This window comes from Stigmatopora argus, chromosome 16 (genome assembly GCF_051989625.1).
Source record: "Stigmatopora argus isolate UIUO_Sarg chromosome 16, RoL_Sarg_1.0, whole genome shotgun sequence".
Taxonomy (NCBI): domain Eukaryota; kingdom Metazoa; phylum Chordata; class Actinopteri; order Syngnathiformes; family Syngnathidae; genus Stigmatopora; species Stigmatopora argus.
In genome coordinates this window covers 13,556,883-13,572,434 of record NC_135402.1, presented here as the reverse complement: position 1 = coordinate 13,572,434, position 15,552 = coordinate 13,556,883, and the positions used below count along the sequence as shown (strand labels likewise).

Here is a 15,552-nt window from a genome sequence, read left to right as displayed (position 1 = left end):
GCATATATATTATATATGGATGAACATCGAAACGCAATAACGCTGGCTACCGGAAGCAGCTTATTTCCGGGTTCCGGTGCGCAGTGACTGCTGGGAAATATAGTTCTTGTGCCCAACACCCACACGCTAAAAACACGCTTTAAAAAGGCAACGGAAGCAAAACTGAGTTCGGCAGTGCTTTATTTGGACATTTTACAATTTACTCAAGTCATCATCACCTTCAAATCTCTCAAACTCATCTTCTGTGTCAGAATTAAACAATTGCCCAAACGAGCCTTCCAAATAGCCGCCCCCCCTCTCTTCGTTCTCAGTCACCGTCATTTCCATGTGGCTCCTTAGAAATTATGCCGGCTTTGGCAAAAGCTCGAACAACCGTGCAAGCAGACACGTTCGCCCAGGCGGCAACGATCCATTGACAAATCGTAGCGTAAGAAGCCCGGCGCTGCCTGCCACTTTTCGTGAAGCTGTGTTCGCCAGCAATCATCCACTGCTCCTACGCCACTCGTAACTTTGATTTGAAAGCCCGATTGATGCCGATGTCCAGCGGCTGTAATTCTTTGGTCAAGCCTCCGGGAATGACGGCAAGCTCTGAGTTCATTTCCATGATCTGGTTTTTAACCGTTGCTGTGAGATGAGCACGCATGGAGTCGCAAATCAAAACAGACGGCGAGCCGTGAAAAAATCCATCTGGTCGCTTGACATATACGTCATGTAACCAGTCTCGCATTTTCTCCTCATTCATCCAGCCCTTTGGATTCACCTTCACGATGACGCCGGCTGGAAACTTTTCTTTAGGCAGAGTCTTTCGCTTGAAGATCACCATTGGTGGTAGCTTCTGCCCATTAGCATGGCAAGCGAGAACGACAGTAAAAGCCGACTTGGCGGCGCTCGGCGCCGCCGCGAGCGAGCGCTCCCGCTCGGCGCCGCTTGGCGGCGCTCACAAAGGGCGCTCTGCATTATAAGGTGCCTTATAGGCGTGAAAATACGGTATCTCGAGGTACCACTGTAATCCACTCGGTTTCGCTATCTCGCCCTAACTGTTTATCTTTTATCCTTATTAAAAGAAAGGCCATCCATCTCGTTACGAATGTACCTGCGCAGCTTGGGAATTATGATTAATCTTTGGAAGGCTTGATATCCTTAATAGCATCCTTCTGCTTCAGGATGGTGGTGCACCTGTATGTCAAGGTATTACTGTACACTTAAATTTCAACATTTTTTACGATTTGAATCTTGTAATAGTACAATCGACAATGTAATGTTCATCCTATTTAAGTTTAAATCTCATAGTAGTTAGAGTTTAATCAGGTAATATTAAGAATTTTCTCTCGGAATATTAAATTTATGAATCGTTAATTCTTGTGGCACACCGCTCACTGCACCGCGGCACACTGGTTGGGAACCACTAGCTAAGACGACGCTAGACGCTTATGAGGCATTTTCAGCAGGGATGTAAAACCCAAACAAAGCTGGAATTGACTCAATATTCTCTCTCCACGAGGTACAACGTGCGCGATGTGAAACGTAACCCGCTGGAAACACAAAAAGGCAATGCGGCGTATTTCGCAGCTATTTATAGTTTTCGGCGCGCCCATTTTCGTCTATGGCAGTGGTTCCCAAACTATCTTACCTGACGCCCCCTTCTTGCTTCCAGTAGACCCGCACGCCCACCCCCACTTCCTCTTTTGCTCATGTGAACTTATTTTATTGCATTTATTTCTCAGCATAATTGATGTATTCATCCGAGTACTTTCTTTTCTTTGCTCCAAACATTTCTGCAAAGTGAAACTAGCAACAAATTAACAAAACTACTATAACTACTACAACTATTATAACTGAACAACTATACTGTAACTGCCGGAAACACCACAACCATTACCAAAGCATTATCATCACCATCAACATTACCATCACGTGAATGGATACCTCTCATAACCCCATCACCACCACCACCATCATCATCACAAACATAACCATTATCACTACCAACATTCATCAAAATAATCACATTGCTCACTAGTTATCGTAAATAACATTTAATCACTAAAAGAAAGGTATGTGATCCAGAATTGAAGAGCGAAACAAATCCTTACCGTGGACAAGGTGAACATGTGCTCGGGTTGAGGGGTTGCGAGATTGTGACGAGTCGCTCAGTAGCGTCAGTGTGGTTAGTATCAGTGACGCGTTCAAAACGTGTAACAAAAACTAGCTTAATAGAAAACGGGTTGGACCGTTGGAGTGACTGCTATAATCATATTTTGCATGTATTTAATGGCAGATATTTGTTCTTTGATTTTATTATTCTTATAATCTATTTAAACATTTTTTTAGCAGATGACTTCACGCCCCCCTTGAATTCTCTTTACACCTCCCTAGGGGGGCGCGCCCCCCAGTTTGGGAACCACTGGTCTATGGTGTATTGCTTCCTCTTTGGTGCTTAGAGCCAATCATTTCAGTGCCCAAGAAGAAGCGGTACCCTGACTTTCTTCCTGTTGCAAGTTTAAGTGTAGAATTTGACATTTTTATGAACTTTTTTATACTTCAGAAGAAAATCCGCAATCTAAAAAGGGTGACAGTACCTCGAGATACAATCGTAATCCCTTCCGGGACTGAGCTCGTATGTCGATATTCTCGTAACTCGAACTAACGTTTCCCATTGAAATGAACTAAAAACAAATTAATTTGTTCCAACCCTCTGAAAAAACACCAAAAACAGGGTTTTGGATTGGAAAAAAATGTTTTATCTCTTCTAATCGCCATCTATTAACAAAGTAACACAACTAGTGCTTTAATATTACTAAAATGTGTTTAATAGAGCTAAAATTAGACGGATTTTGCGGAGGGTAGAGAGGGACAGAGGGGGGAGAGACGCAGGGAGGGAGAGGGGGAGAGACGCAGGGAGGGAGAGGGGGAGAGACGCAGGGAGGGAGAGGGGGAGAGACGCAGGGAGGGAGAGAGACAGGGAGGGAGAGGGAGAGAGACAGGGAGGGAGAGGGAGAGAGACAGGGAGGGAGAGGGAGAGAGACAGGGAGGGAGAGGGAGAGAGGCAGGGAGGGAGAGGGGGAGAGACGCAGGGAGGGAGAGTGGGAGAGACGCAGGGAGGGAAAGGGAGGGAGACGCAGGGAGGAAATGTCTCTATGAGCACTAGGCGGAGCCTTGCATTTTTTCAGTGTTTTTCCCACTGTTAGTAGGTGCAGAATGGTGTACACGTGGCGGAGTTGTTGGTCATGCGTTATCCTATTGTGAGGACATTTGTATGCATAATTTTCGGAACATTTTGAAGGGAAGACAGACGCAAACAACCATTGATAGGTTCCTTTTAAAAACTGCAGCTGGGAGGAGAATTTACCGTATTTACTCGCATATAAGTTGCCTCCGCGTATAAGCCGCACCCTTAAAAGTCCCTTAAAATTGTTGAATTTTCCAATTTCTCGCGTTATTCTCAATTTCCACCTCCATATTTATGGTGTCATTTAAATTTGTTCATTTTATGTTACAAGCGCGTTGCCGTGCAAAAAGTCGCTCTTTCTCTCTGCCCCTCTCTTACTCTCCCTTCCGCGAAATCAGTCTAATTTTAGTACTATTAAACATTATAACCACTCGTTATTTGTTACTCTGATAGATGGCGATTTAGAACAAATAAAAATGTTTAGCATTCCAATATCCTGTTTTTGGTGTTTTTTTTCCAGAGGGTTGGAACGAATTAATTTGTTTTTAGTTCATTTCTATGGGAAACGATGATTTGAGATACGAGTAAATCGACATACAAGCTCAGTCCCAGAATGCATTAAGCTTGTATCTCAAGGTACCACTGTAGTTCAGCCTTAGTTCAACTGCTACTCACAGGGAAAATGAATTGGACATCTAGTGTTGTCAATGAAACTGAAAGATGAATCTTCAAAGCCAGTCCTCATGACTTAAATGAATTGGACAAGTATCACCATCAATGGCAGTCAATGAGTAAAGAAAAAAAAGCAATACTCTTCCTCTCCATTTCATTCTTTTGAAAACTACATTAAATAAACAAAAAATAAAAATAGTGCCCGATAATAGGCAGAGCAATGAAATGAACCTACCCGTGGCTGTGGTAGTTGGGTCCAATAGGAGGCAGATTGGGTAGAGGTGGCGGTGGTAGCGGGTCGGCACTGAGCCCCAAGTAATCCGCCGAGCTCAGAGGGTGAGGCTCGTAAGGCTCGGCTCGAGGCAGTGTGTCGGCCGGCACTTGGTCGTAGTGCGGCGTCTGGTCGTCATGTTCGCTGCGACCCGGGTGCTCTTCGTCATGGAACATCAGGATGATGGGGGGCCCTGACATGGGAAAACCCATGCAAAATGACAAACATCACACAGACATAAAATGTTGGGTTGCCAATTTATTGTGGCAATCCTAATGCCTAATGCGCACAAGCAAAGGCACAAGGGCGTGTAGTCTTTTTAGAAATCTACGCTTAGTTATGGTAACCCAAACTACAGCAGCACCATTACACAAAAAGTGTACAGAAGACAGTGCAAAGTGAGACCCAGACCCACAAACCAGAAGTCACACAGAATCCTGCCACTAGCCGCATCCCCAGCGTGTCTCCCGGCAACCGGGAGGGGACGCAGGGATGTGCTGTGGAGGGCTCGTTGGAACACCAGATGAGGACGAGTTTCAAAAATAGAAAATGCTGTCAAATACCTCGCTGATATGCAGACACTGCAACACTTACATTGACGAGCTGCGGTGATCTGACGATCGCCTAAAACAATAAGTGCACCACAAAAATTTGCGTTAAACTCATTCAGTGCTATTGACAGCAACAGACCTCTGATCCATTTTGACTGCTCTTCGTAGTCCATATAGATCGGGCATCTATAATCAATATATATTCACGTGTATGTAATCAACAAAAATTTTAATAAATTATTTGATTTTTGTAAATAGGGCTGTCAAAATGAATCCACTAGTTCACACATAATTTATGATCAAATTAATCCACAACATCTTTGATGGTCAAGTAATCGTTTTGAGACATCAAAATAGTCCAAAAACCTTTTTGCCCGTCTTATTCATTCATTCATTTTCTGAACCGCTTCATCATCATTAAGGTTGTGGGGGGTCCTGGAGCCTATCCCAGCTGAGTCCAGGGCAGAGGCAGGGGACACCCTGAATCGGTAGCCAGCCAATCGCTGGTCACAAGGAGACAGACAACCATGCACACTCACACCCATACCTAAGTGCAATTCAGAGTGTCCAATTAGCCTACAATATATGTTTTTTGGAATGTGGAATGAAAACAGAGTAACTGGAGGCACGGGAAGAACATGCAAACTCCACACAGGAGGACCAACCTGGATTTAAACCCAGGACCCCAGAGCTGTGAGGCTGACACGCTAACCACTCATCTACTGGGCCGCCTTAATCAAAAATAATATTTAAAGATTTTATTTTTATTCATGAACCAGTTATCCTCAAAGGGTTGCAGTGGTGGAGCCTATCCCAGCTAACTACGGCAACAGGCGAGAGAAACCCTGAATCCCTGAGCACAAGGAGATGGACAACCATTTATGCCCACAGTCATACCTATGATGAATTGTGTGTTCAACCAGCCTACACTGCATGTTTTGGGGAGGTGGTAGGAAACTTCATCTTTGATGAAATGTGCTAGTCACAATTTGAGATTATATTACTAGCCACTGTAGGGCAGTGTCTATCTTTGGGAGGTAAATAATAGAACAGCGAGGGTTTTAAAAGTCTAAGTGATAATAAATAAACACCAAAAAACTCCAGAGATCACGATTTATTACTACATACCACACTACGTTTTCGCGCCTATAGAAAAATACAAGTACAGTGGTACCTCGACATACAAGTGGCCCGACATACGAGAAATTCGAGATACGAGTAAAATTTCGGGCAAATATTTATCTTGAGATACGAGACAAATTTTGATATACGAGCAGACCGCGGACGCGAGATGCTGCTCATAACAACATCATGGCCACCGTCTCTCTCCCCGCAACTCCCTTGTGTTATGTCTCTGTGGTCGCAACTCCCTCTTTGTAATGTCTCTGCGAGCACTGGGCGGAGCGTTGCATTTTTTCAGTGTTTTTTTCCCCGTTAGTCATTGCGAATGGCAAGGCGATATACGAGTTATATATACTACTTGTTGACAAGTGGCCGTACGCTATCCTATTGTGAGGACATTTGTGTGCATAATTTTTGGAATATTTTGAAGGGAATACAAAAGCAAACTACCATCAATAGGTTGCATCTGAAACTCAGGGTGGAGGCAAGGCAAACAGAGCCAACCCGGCCGGGTGAAGAAAGGTATAAAAATGTAATCTAAAATTAGAATTAAGTTTAGTGTAGGGTTAGATTAAATTTATTTTTGAGTGTGTCTGCATCGTAATCCAAGTTCATTTAAATTTGTTATACTACGATTCACTGGTGCTCGCCCCCCTCTCTGTCCCTCTCTCTCTACCCTCCGTGAAATCCGTCTAATTTTAGTTCTATTAAACACATTTTAGTATACTATTAAACCACTAGTTATTTGATACTTTGTTAATAGATGGTGAAGACTATAACATATTTTAACCATATAATCTAATGATGACGTGTGAAGACTATAACATATTTTAACCATATAATCTAATGAAGACTATGACATATTTTACTCATATATTTTATTACAGCTACTTCATCTTTATATATTATTATTGTATGATTAAACAACTGTTTTTAACTCGATTACCACGCAAACGGAAGGTTCCCCTATAAATGCTTGTACAATAAACAAAAGCTCTCTGTCCAAAATCCTTGTGAGGGAATTATAGCCAGCAGAGATAAGGAGGCGACCGGAGAGGAGCCTCAAGGCCGAGCCAAGCGGAGATGAGCCTCAAGGCCGAGCGGAGCGGAGGGAGATAAGGAACAATGCACAGCTGAAAATCCAAAAGAGGCACCCTTCAAGACAGTTGTGTCAGCGAATGAATATTCATTTTTGTTATACTATAACTGGGCAAACGCGGGTTTGGACTTCTGTCTCTTTAATCCTCCACTGATGCACGGCGACGCTCAGCTGGTTTATGTTCGGGAAAAGGGGCCCGGAGCTCTGTAAGGATCAATATTAGGAATGAATCATCTGTGGAGTAACTCGAGAAGCCCTGGTCTCTTCCTTCGATGCTGAACACGCACAATTGTTAGACGGGATGAGACAGATTCAGGAATTGGAGTCAGAAGCTACAACTTTAAGTCTAACAATGGCGAATTAGGACAAATAAAACATTTTTTTCCAATTCCGATATCCTGCTATTGGTGTTTTTTCAGAGGGTTGGAACAAATTAATTTGTTTTTAGTTCATTTCAATGGAGCTCAGTCCCGGTACGAATTAAGCTCGTATCTCGAGGTACCACTGAGCAATTATCAAGACGTGTATTTATTAAATATTACAGTTATAGGCATATGAAAATATACATGCAAATATCTAAATATAGAATATACATATTTTTTAAATACTTTAAGCACTCTGCTCACAGTGAAAATAGTTCATCTCTGCTTGATTTTAAAAAAAAGGTTATCGTGCGCTTTAGTCCAAGTCTTCTTCGTCAGATCCGAGAGGCATTAGATCAGGGGTGTCAAACCGGTCCTCAAAGGACCGCAGTGGGTGCAGGTTTTCATTCCAACTCAACAAGAGGATACATTTTGCAAGTGTAATCAGTTAATTAAAGTCAGGTGCTACTTATTTTAGAAGACACCTGATTGGTTAAAAATGTCGACACTGGATCGGTTGGAACGAAGACCAGGACCCACTGCGGCCCTCCGCGGAATCAGTTTGACACCCCTGCATTAGATCATCGATGGAATCTTCAGGAGGCGCCGCAGGGGTAGCACGAGGAGCTTTTTTTCTGGGAAACGTTTTTGGCGAATTAAGTTTATTTTCTTGTACAAATATGCTTTTGAACAAGGACCTGACACTGTCAAGACGAATGCAAACTGCGTTCCATATTGAAGATCTGCAGATGTGTCGTCATGCCAGCTTCACGGCCGTATCTACAGCTTAAATCCCTCATAATGTTGGTTCATTTTTTTATTCATAGGTTACCACTCGCTTAATGTCCTCGGAAAAGGATATTGTTGTCATCTTCCGAATGTTTGCTTCATCTTTCTTGGAAAAATGCTCGGTAGATTACGCCGCAATGGCGTGCTACGCGTTTTAGCATCACTGTCATCATGTCTCGCTTTTATTCCAAGATGGCGGCGCGCACGGGTGCAGCGGCTCTCTGCTCTCCAGTTTTGTGTTTTGTTTTCTCGTACAGTCGCCAGGATTTAATTAGCCTTGGGAGGAGATGTGATATATCCATCACAACAGATTACCAACGAACCTACAATATCCCCGAGGACATCTCGAGACCACCGGGACCTCCGTGGATAGTCAGCCCACTCAGAGCACGACGCAGGCGGCAAAGGGAAAAAAAGCAAAAGCGCGGATGCCGGGCGGGCCTAGCTGCTAAGCTAAGTAAACAACCACACAGACCACAGCTTCGAGTATCTTCTTGACCAACGCCAGATCCATCACCCACAAAATGGACGAATTGGAACTTCAGTTTGCTACCAAAAGCTTTGTCAGGACCTGCAACATTATTTTCATCAGGGAACGTGGCTATACCCGCAAATCCCCGCCACCGCGGTGTCGTTAGCCAGCCGTATGCTACATCGACATGACCGTTCGAAAGAATCAGGGAAAAGCAAGGGTGGGACGTTGCGTGTATATACACAATGACTGGTGCTGCAACAGTAGGATCATTAACACTCATTGCTGCCCTGATTTAGAGCTCTTAGCAGTACGGTCCAGGCCCCTCTATCTACCTAGAGAGCTAACGATTGTCATTGTAATGGCTGTTTACATCCCACCGGATGCTACCGTTAGCACGGCACTTAGCCTCCTGCTAGCGACTGTAAACAAACAGCAGCTTGACCAACCCGATGGAGTCTTTATTGTCGCTGGTGACTTCAAAAAAGCATGTTTAAAGACTGTTCTGCCTAAGTTTACCCAGTGCGTGAAGTGTCACACCAGAGGAGATACAACTCTAGACCATTTTTATTCTAACATCAAACATGCTTATAGAGCCACACCCCTCCCTCACCTTGCTAGATCCGACCATCTCTGCCTGTCCCTCACCCCCTCATACACCCCACTCCGGAGGCTAACAAGGCCACAAATAAAGATAATAAAAACATGGCCCATGTCTCAGCTGCAGGACTGTTTTTCCCGCACCATTTGGAAACTTTTTGAGCACCACAAACTCCAGGACTACACGGACACTGTACTTTCCTACATCAAAAACTGCACGGACAACGGCACTGTTAATAAACGGATACGGGTTTTTCCTAAACAAAAACCCTGGATGACCAGTGAGACACAGGCACTCATCAAATACCGTAATATCGCCTTCAGGTCGGGGGACAAGGTACAATACAGCGCTGTCACAGCAGAGCTGAAGAGAGGCATTAAAAAGGCCAAGGCTGCATATAAAATTGAGGAGCACTTCACAGGAAATAAACCAAAGAAGATGTGGCAGGGAATACGACACATTACCAATTACAATGACAATAATGTGTCTGTTAACGCAGATGCCCCACTAGCAGAGGAACTGAACCGTTTCTTTGCCCGCTTTGAAACTGACAAATCAGACCCAGTCTCAACACATCCACCACCACCCTGCAGCAGTACACTGGAGCTTCAGGAACATGAAGTGAGACAGGTAATGTGGACTATGAACACCAGGAAGGCTGCTAGCCCCGACGGAGTACCTGGGAAGGTGCTCAAAGCCTGTGCTGACCAGCTGACTGGTGTTTTCACAAATATTTTCAATTGTTCCCTGCAACAATCCATCATTCCATCCTGCCTGAAATCTGCCACCATTATCCGTCCCTAAAAAGCCAACCATTGACAGCCTGAATGATAATAGGCCTGTTGCACTTACGCCTGTGATCATGAAGTGCTTTGAAAAGTTGGTCGCCCGCCATATCAGGGATACAATCCCTCCCTCAGTTGACCCTCACCAATTTGCTTGTAGAGCAAATAGGTCCACTGAGGACGCCATTGCTGTAGCTCTTCACGCAGCACTGAGCCAACTGGAGCACCATGGGAACTATGTGAGGATGCTTTTCATTGACTATAGCTCAGCCTTCAACACTATAATACCGGAAATTCTGGCTGACAAACTTTCCCACCTTGGACTATCCTCTTCCATCTGCTGCTGGATAAAGAACTTCTTAACCAACTGACCATAAACTGATAGACTTGGTCCCCACCTCTCTTCCTCCATTACACTGAGCACTGGCTCCCCTCAAGTCTGTGTACTGAGTCCTCTTCTGCACTCCCTGTACACATACGACTGTACACCGACCCACCACTCTAACTCCATCATCAAATTTGCCGATGACACCACTGTGGTCGGACTCATCTCAGGAGGGGATGAGTCGGCCTACAGAGATGAGGTCAACAAACTGTCTTTGTGGTGTTTGGTGAACAATCTCACACTGAACACCACGAAAACTAAAGAAATAATCCTGGACTTTCGCAAACGCAGCACAGATCTGGCCCCACTCCTCATAAATGGAGTATGCGTAGACAGGGTCCGGTCCTTCAAATTCCTAGGGGTCCACGTCACGGATAAGCTCTCCTGATCTACCAACACCACGGCAGTGGTGAAGAAGGGCCAGAAACGACTCCATTTCCTGAGGGTACTCAGGAGGAACAACTTGGAAACTAAGCTTCTGGTAACCTTCTATAGAGCCACTGTGGAGCATCCTGACATACTGCATTAGTGTGGTACGCTGGAAGCACGGCAGCAGACAAATAGGCCATGCAGAGAGTGATCAACACTGCCCAGAAGATCATCCGCTGCTCTCTGCCCTCGCTACCTCAGCAGAGCCGGGAACATTGTCGGGGACCCATACCACCCTAGTCACAACCTGTTCCAGCTGCTGCCCTCTGGCAGACACTACAGGTCTCACAAAGCATGGACAAAATAGGCTTAAGGACAGTTTTTTCCCACAGCCATCAGGACTATGAACTTGCGGTAGCACGACACACAATCCCTTCTGTGTAATAACTTCAGGGTCAGGTAACATGAAGGACGTTGGGCGGGGATCTGCCTCCCTGGCCTCCACTGGCCAGGACATAGTTGTGTTTCCATGATGCCAGAACTGAGGTTAGCCCACTGTACAGGGACTTTAGAGCTGGCCGCAGCGGGGTAGTAAACGACTGGGAAGCACAGAGCAAGCCCAAAACGGCTCACTCCAGGTGAAAGCAAGAGCCTGCCCGAAATGGGGTGGCAGCCACCAGCGGCGTGTGAGCAAGATTGTCTGACCAAAATCTCCATGAAGGAGCACTGCAAACCCAGAAAATAGGAGAATCCGCCTCATAATGTTCTGATGTGATCGTATTCACAGTTAGTGCCAGACAGTAATGGTCTCCTAACAAGTTATACCAATTGAAACCTGCACATTGATTTTTTTGGTTTAAATTCAGTTCAAGAATGACTGATTCTGGAGACAGTGAAATTAGGCCTGTAGCAGTGAAAAAATTTAAGTGGGCGACATTTTGCCGATTTGCAATATTATTGTCAATTTCAAATAAAGGAGGTACCTCTAATTACGAATGCTCCCACATAAGAAATATACAAGGTACGGACACCATTAAAAGGGAAAAGCCTTTGTTCAAGGTTACAAAAAACTGTCCAAGTTCCAAAATAGAAAACAAAATCAAATATCAACTAAAATGTAAGTACATTTCCTGTATCGCGTATTCCTTTTTTAATAGTAGACATGCTAGAGTTGCTTTCCCATTGACTATCTCCCAAACCCTCGCTGGCTTCCCTATTCGGGACCAGGAAGCTGTGTGTCCATAATGCCAGAACCGATGTTGACACACTCTAGAAAAGCGCGAGCTTGTGCAGGCCTCTTTTCCTGCACTTTTTAATCTTCTCCAGGACTACGGCTGATCAGCAGTGAGTTCCTGATTCGTGTGCCTTTGACCCTCGCGTTCTTCATGTTGTTTTTCTTCAGTTTTCAGTGTGCATAGAGGTGGGCGATAAAACGATAATTATCGTGAAATCATTTTTGTCAACAATAATGAAAACAGACAAGATAACTAGATTTAAAAAATCGATAATTTTAAACTGCAATTACACCATAGGACGACAAAGAGAAAGGTGGCGCTGTTACGACAGGAACACTAGTTCCAGACCACGCTCAGGAGAAGAAGAGGATGATCAGAAAATGTTTTAGCTTGGTTTGCAATAAAGGCTAACACGGAGCATGGACGCCAAAAGACAATTACATGGCCAAAATGAGAGATTATGAGATGCAAGAAAACACAGAGCCTATCTGCTAAGAGATCCAAGTGAATTCTCCCTGGTGTTTTCTTTTTTTTTTTAAATGCCTTGTAAATATCTGTGCAAAAAGAGCAGCTTTATTGAAAATGTCCTTAACCTAGGGTCCTCATTAGAGGACAGCCTGTAATATTTTTCTTACTTGACAAAGGTGTTTCCCCATTTTATATCAATGTTTTGAAAATGTTATAAAATTCTAAAACTTATCTTGGGTTAAAATGGGTTAATTTCATCTAACTCTTTTTTTTAAATGGCTATATGTGAGGTACCGTATTTTCACACCTATAGGGCGCAAAAAAAGTCTAAATTTTTCTCTAAAATGGTCGGTGCATTTTGTCTGTGCCCTACACTCAATTTTAGCATGGCCCTGACCGCTTGAGTTACTGGTGTTATTTCTTGCCGGCACGCTACTTATTGCGATCAACCCAGCGGACGTTCACCCACGCATTCCAAGCATTACAGTAAATTCATTCAAAACATCCCAGGGGACTTTGACTTCCGTGTGCTTGCAGTGCTTTTAACCCTCAAAACACTCTCATACTTAAAGAAACAGAATATCAGCGCTAAACAGAGGAAATGCCTGGCGTGAATGACAACACAATACGGGTGTGAATGCTTGGAAAAGGGAATGAAGCCATGGATCGAACAACTTAACAGCTTTGCTAACGGATAGCCAACATTGTAGTTAGGGCAGGCAGCGTCGCACGAGTTACGTGACGATTTGGAATGAATTGTCGATGCCGATATAACAGTGAGGTGAGTCAAAGGCTCGCGAGTTACAATGGATTGTGGATGACTGTGCTCAAGTGCCGGCCAACACTGTTCGAGCCTTTGCCAAAGTTGGCTTGTGGATCCTAACATGTTAAACATCAAACTCTTTATATCAGGGTGTACCTCTGACCTCAATAAAGCATTATCAAACTCAGTTTTACTCGAGCTGTCTTAAAAAAAAACACGCTTGTGCCAAGCCTAACATACGCTAGCATAACATAGGTATGCTAAAAAATTGAATAATTTGATATTTTGCATTTACAAAGACAGGCATATTAACGTATGATATTGACCCTAATTATATGCTTTTGATTCATACAGTTTCTCAGAAATACCACTTGTGATGATTCTTCTTAAGATTTTCCCTTCAAAGTAATACATTTGTACTCCCTATTAAAACCATGAACACCGAGGTGAAAATTGGGAATCAGGGTGGTGGCTAATATGCAAGAAATTGTAAAATTCAAACATTTTAAGGCAATTTTAAGGATGCGGCTTATATGCGAGTAAATACGCTAATTTATATACTTATTCACAGAAGTTTGAAATTTCAAATTTGAAACAAATGAGTTATCGTGATAATGATCAATATCGACTGATATTTTTTTATTGTAATAACATTTTTGTCATATCGCCCAGCTTTAAAGGTGCATAACATATTTTCATTTTCAAGCTTTTAATTCATGTGTTTAGGTGGTTTATAAGTATATTTACTCAGCTGCCACTTGCAATTCCTCCCCAACGAAAAAGGACTGCATTTGGTATTCATTTTAATGGCCTAATAAATATTTTTCTTTATTCATATATATATATATATATATATATATATATAAATAATACAAAATCGGTACTTTTACATTTTTTAAAGGATTTAGGGGCCAGGATTAAAGACCATTAAACGATTCATGCAAATTCATTGTATACTTACGAAAATGTGTTGTGTGCGTGGGGGGATATAAATATATATCAGTGGTGTGCCATTGGGGCCTTCAATGACTTCTCTGCTGGCCTAAGAAATATCTGAATCATAGACTGATGTTAATTATATTTTGTCCATGAATATTAATTAAATAATTCCAAATTGTCTGTTAGCTTCCTTTCATTGCTTTCCCCCCTGGTTGCACTGCTTCCAGATGTGTGTTTTCATATTGAAGCATTTAACCAATCACATTCCAGCCATTTTTTGTTGCCAGGGTCAGAAATCTGCCTCAGGGCCTTCACAATCAGTTCTGCAGGCTCTGCTGCATTAAACAAGCATCGATAAGACTGAGTTTGCAGGTTTTCCCCGGGCCAGCATGCGTTTTCACCGGGTACTTAGGTTTCCCTCCACATCCCCAGAACATGCGTGATAGGATGGTTGGTACGGTTCCCCAGCTCTTCTGCCCATGGCTTGGAAAGAGCTGCTACCCTCCCACGACCCTTGTAAGAATAAGCAGCTTGGACAATGAGATTCTTTATCGAAGCCTTATCGGTATTGAATACATTGTAATCAGCTCTATTCTCAAAAAAGTAAAAATAAGTCTCCGAGTTTTCCTTCTCCGGTATGAAAAAACAAATTGTTTGGAGTTCCAGCAACAATTTACGTCCGGGATATTAAAAAAAGATGGGCACGCAAGCATTGACGAAACAAAAATAAATAATAGAGGTAAACGCAGTACTTAACTTTCGTCGCCAACTATACTAGTCGTCTTTGGTTTGACCGGTTTTATTATTTTACTCAGCGCGAGGCGAGGTGAAGTGTACTTTCTGGCGAGCCATCTTCCGCTTTACCTTCGCGAGTTAAATATTTTGGTTTTAATGTGTCGATACCGAAGCGGAAAACCAAACAAAAAAATTGGGCTACCGTCTTATCTTCTGGTTTCTTTTTCTTCTCCACTTGGCAGAAATCTTACGAGAGCGAATCTTACCATCCGTCTTCCGCACTTTACCAGCACACCACGTGACCACCTTACCATCCCTGAGTGTGACGTATAGGAAATAATCTACAGTAATCTCTCGGCTATCGCGATTTCACTTTTTAATCCTATTTTTCTTAATTAGACTCTCATTGTATATATATATATATATATATATATATATATATATATATATATATATATATATATATATATATATATATATATATATATATATCAGTGGCGGGCGGTGCATTTTCTGACAGGCTGCCACTCTTGGAGTTGTGTTGCAAAATGGCACAGAAGAAATTGTAATTTGTTCATTTTTTTTTACAATTCAGGTTGGATTTTATTTTGTGCGCTCCATATGTCAGCTGTGCGTGGAGAACACAAAAGTAGTGTGCTTTGCGTTGCTTCTGGTCTGGGGGGTCAGGGGAGTGGGGGCCTGACTGAATCTGTTAAAGAACTGATTCAGTTAATTGGCCCACTCCCTGCCGCCGGACTCCGGGTC

General features: G+C 43.1%; 1 protein-coding gene across 4 annotated transcripts in view; it reads right to left on the bottom strand.

Moving 5' to 3' along the window:
• marveld2a (MARVEL domain containing 2a) overlaps window positions 1-15,133 on the bottom strand; it is a 56,480-nt gene extending 41,347 nt beyond the window's left edge. For 3 of the 4 annotated variants that reach the window (XM_077622418.1, XM_077622420.1, XM_077622421.1), the window contains exons 1-3: window positions 14,990-15,133; window positions 4,676-4,736; window positions 4,077-4,305 (exon numbers count right to left, since the gene is read on the bottom strand). In XM_077622418.1, the coding sequence (XP_077478544.1) occupies window positions 4,077-4,288 (212 nt within the window). In that variant the 5' untranslated portion in view covers window positions 4,289-4,305; window positions 4,676-4,736; window positions 14,990-15,133. The remainder of the gene's footprint in view (window positions 1-4,076; window positions 4,306-4,675; window positions 4,737-14,989) is intronic. The other variant, XM_077622419.1, reaches the window with a different exon arrangement.
• Window positions 15,134-15,552: the final 419 nt, after the last annotated feature.